Below are 4,110 nucleotides of genomic sequence, written 5' to 3'. Positions count from 1 at the left end.
TAATCCGCTGTCACAGAAAGGTACGTTTACTGGTGAGTTATAGGCAAAGCTGTGAACAGCAAAAGGTCTAAAAGACTGGAAAAGTGACATTCAGCCAGCATGGTTAAGACTCATGAAGTGAAACAAAACGTTCTTTAGTAAACTGCGTATTCCCTATTGATCGAACTGCTTTATTTGTTTACTTACTGCAGACATACAGCTTGTTGATCTTCAGAATGTCATTCTGTGACATGCCTTCCCTCTGGCCTATTTGTGCTGAGGGCTCGAGGGGAATGATGGTATCTTCTGTATTCTTCGAGAAGTCTTTCGGTGCATAATACATTACAGACGAGTAGTCGTATGAACATTGAGGTTGTTTGTGTCCAATCGGTCAAAGTTTATTGCTGCCCTTGCAGGATGTTTCCATAGTTGATCTGGACGAAGGCGTCCCTGTCACTTCTACTCTGCTCGTGCCAGAAGCCGAGTGCGTGAATGAGCTCATGCTGAATGATGCCATTTTGAATGCACCCTGTACCCAGAGATAATTCTTGCGACAATCCAGTTCGCCCAACCCAGGACCAACATCCGTTTTGTTTCACAACGCTGATGTCGTCGGGCTGGTCGGTACGAGTTACAAACCGGATGCAGGTGCTCATGTGGAAGCCACTGATTGCATTGTCAATCTGGGTCTTTTTGGAGCTGGTAAAGGAATCACTCACGACATATGACACTCTAACTGTCTTCAGTAACTTTGGCCATCTGCAGTTTATGCAGATTCTTGCATTCCTAGTGTTAGTGAAAAAAACATCTCCTTCAAGTAAAAGGTCTGATATTTCTTGGTTTGCCGTCAGGATTTGAGAGTTGACTGTCTGGGTATCTAGAAAGAGAATAAAAAAGGTTTAGTCAGATTAAATAGATCTATGAAACAATGCTAATCGTTCTCATATACATGCACATACAGTACATGTAGTATGAGGCAGTCAGTCAGCAATGAAGCACAATGAAACTAATTACCTTGTGTCTTTCCTTTGCAGTAATTGAAACTCCAGCGATGATCTCTGTCAATAAAACAGCAATGTCATTATGTAATGTCATAATGTAAGGGCATTAGATGCCGAGGTCTTCTTCATTGGTTTCATCAATAGAAGCCTAAGTGAACACAATGTAGCTGTTTCATTTAATGACTGAAAACATTAACATGTGACATTCATAAATGTTAAGAGTAGAAATACACCCTGGTGTCAGTATATGTACCTTTTGTCATGATTCTTGAGGTGGGTCTGGACTCCGGTCAGGGAGTGGCCTGCAGGCAGTTGCCAGTTGAAGTCTTGGCTCCAGTAGTTGACCATCGGCGTTTTACGACATTCAAACGTGAACAAGTTTGGAGCAGAGCAGCAGAGGAGTTTCCAACTGAAACAAGTTCAGATCGAGGAAACCATTTCACTTTTGTTATAATGTCTTTAAGTCATTGAGAGTTTAACATTTAATCAAGTAGTGAAACTTGAGTGAGATATGACACATGTTAAGAACAGGGACGAGGTGTACGAGGCGTCGGTGTCTGACCTGTGAGGAGACTGCCTTCACTCACTGCAAGTGCTGCAATTTATACGCTTGTGACGAGGAAATAGTGACTCCACGTCTTCGTCTGTGGGTGCGCCGGCATGTTTTCATGAGCATGTGTATTTGATACCTCGTACCAAACAGCAGAGATATGTGTTGTCACTTGTCAACAAAAGAGAGAAAAGAAAGATTCCCCTCTCTTTTTCTTCTGTCGTGCCATAAGTACCAATTATCTAATGACTTGCATGATAATCACAACATCTTCCTCATAGCTGTCAGATCATTTACCAGAACCTCTTTGTTGTTGCACCAGATCACCAACTGTGGGGAAACATTTCAGCACAATTCATTTGTAAACTAATTCTACAAAAGTACTTCACTGCACTGAGGAGAGATGAAGGTAAGGGAATGAGATTTAATGTGGTGAAATATAGAATGAAATAAATCAAATGAAAAGACAGCAATACAGTCGAGTATTGATTTTCTACTCATACCAGGTTGCTCAGTACCAATGATATTCGCTTGATCGCTGCTGCACATAACTACTTCAAGGAATACTCCACTGAGATGAAGATGAGAGGAGGAAGAGGAGAAACCTCGTGTCCATCACGGATCCATGAGCGCAATGTGTTGCAGTCATTGCTCCACTTTTAAATGACTGAATATGCTACTACTGATGTAAAACTGTGCATTCAACAAGCAATCCAACATGACACCGAGGTTGGTGGTGAAGAAGCTATGAATGCTCAGCTGGATGCAGTAATATCTGAACATCTAAACACTCAGGTGAACCAGTTCATGATGCATTTGGTTGTAACTAGTGATTAATGTCTACACCGCAGTGATTTAGTGTCATTATGGGTGTGATGGACCGGTGTATAAATCAGTAATCTGTAATTTTGTAAGTTTAAAAAAAGATTTGACCCAAATAAAATGAAGTAAAAAGTGTGCGTTTTATTTTGATAGCATGTCTCAGCAGTTCAGTCCGCCGTAACAGCAGCAAAGTGACTCACAAGTATCCAAACCTCAGTGCTCTACAGTTGCACTTCATTTAGACGAGTTTGTAGAAATGTTTTCCCTTTGACTCGGAGGAGTCTGTTTCTGTTCATCAATCACAAAAGCTTTAAAAATGTCCAATCTGATTCTAAAAATTAAAAATATAAAAAGTCTTGGGAATCTTGAACTGTTAATCACTCAAGGTGCGCCTGAACCATCCAGTGGGCGAGGACAAAGAGTGTGACATTTCTAAATTGCTACCTGGATGCCAGACAATCAACAGTTTTATTATTAATATTCCACCTGTATGTCTGTCAGATGGATCTTTTCATTTCATAATCATCATTTACAGTCAGTCAAGTGAAAACAATGCAAAACTTAGAATGATCCACATGAAGGCAGGTCATAGCTTTGCAGCAACGAGGAAGTCATTTCCCGTTGTTGTTGAATGTGATTCATGATCAGTGGAAAGTCATTAAGTGAGGAATCTGCTGCGGTAATTAGGTGACAGTCACTTATTGGTATCTGACAGATCTAAACCTTAAAGCTTAGATTTCCCAGAGTGCATACGCTGGTGTAGGTGTAGTTACCCGCTTGAGGTCATAATATAATTCTGAACTGAAGTGATCCGTCTTCACCTGAGCGCACCTGGAGTCACCAGCTCCACACAGGAGGGTCGTAGAAGAGACACTTTGTCTCGAAGCCCTTGAGGGGCAGTGCTGCTCAACAGCAGAGAGTTAACAACAGGTATTGCTGAGCTCAGCAGTGTTTGCAATAGTTAATGTTAACCGAAATATTTTATTTGACCTGAAGTGACATTTTGTGTAGTCGTTTTTACGTTTTATTTGTTGTAGTTTCGATAAGGAACTTTGTTGGTTTTGGCCCTGGAGACAAAAACAAAGATTCCCTGTGATTTTACAGGCAGCCGGACGTGATGTTTAAGAATTAAGAATAACCATATAGAAATATATTCTGGCAGATGAAGTTGTTTGCTCATGTAGGTCATACAAAGGCACCAGTTAAATTTAAATTCAGAATGTCATAACCTGTTAGAAGTTCCTGGAGGTGCTATATTTGTGACATGATTTGCTGTCCCCTGAAGTTTTGTCAGCACCAAAGAGGTAAAGAAAAACCCGCTATCCTCTTCCCTTTCCCTCCACATCTCTGCAACCTGCCCCCTGACTAGTTCCCATGCATTCCTAGTGGCCTCAGAAACCCAATATACCCCTTTTGGTGTGTCCACAGATTCTCAGTGTGGCCTTTCCGCCATGCCAGCTGGCTTCCCCTCCTTCAGCCAAATGGAATGTTAAGCCCCACTTGTGGCTAGCTTTGTCCCCCATCATGCAAGGCAAACAAAAGGCAAAGTGGTTTTTCATTGTATAAGGGAAGTCCAATACCCCCAAATCCTCCTCACCCATTTATTCCTCTGTTCTCACAAAGAAACGTGCGCAGTGGCAAAGTGTGTGAGCCAAAGCAGGAGAACCTGCACACGACACATAGACACCCATAGGCCTGCACGCATGTAGGTCAGCAGGTGTTTGCATGCACACAGGAGTGCTACACACACACGCACAC

General features: G+C 41.9%; 1 protein-coding gene across 1 annotated transcript; it reads right to left on the bottom strand.

Annotated features, from left to right (window-relative positions):
* Nucleotides 1-186: 186 nt before the first annotated feature.
* Nucleotides 187-1,328, bottom strand: LOC116379530 (high choriolytic enzyme 1-like; the record flags this gene model as incomplete). Its single annotated transcript, XM_031841482.1, is given in 4 exon segments — nt 187-343; nt 346-380; nt 383-738; nt 1,234-1,328. Coding segments are annotated over 4 exon segments (643 nt in total), but the record flags the coding sequence as incomplete, so codon positions are not given.
* Nucleotides 1,329-4,110: the final 2,782 nt, after the last annotated feature.

The sequence above is a fragment of the Anarrhichthys ocellatus genome, unplaced genomic scaffold, assembly GCF_004355925.1.
Source record: "Anarrhichthys ocellatus isolate YVR2014 unplaced genomic scaffold, GSC_Weel_1.0 scaffold4511, whole genome shotgun sequence".
Taxonomy (NCBI): Eukaryota; Metazoa; Chordata; class Actinopteri; order Perciformes; family Anarhichadidae; genus Anarrhichthys; species Anarrhichthys ocellatus.
This window is presented reverse-complemented; position numbering and strand designations above follow the sequence as displayed.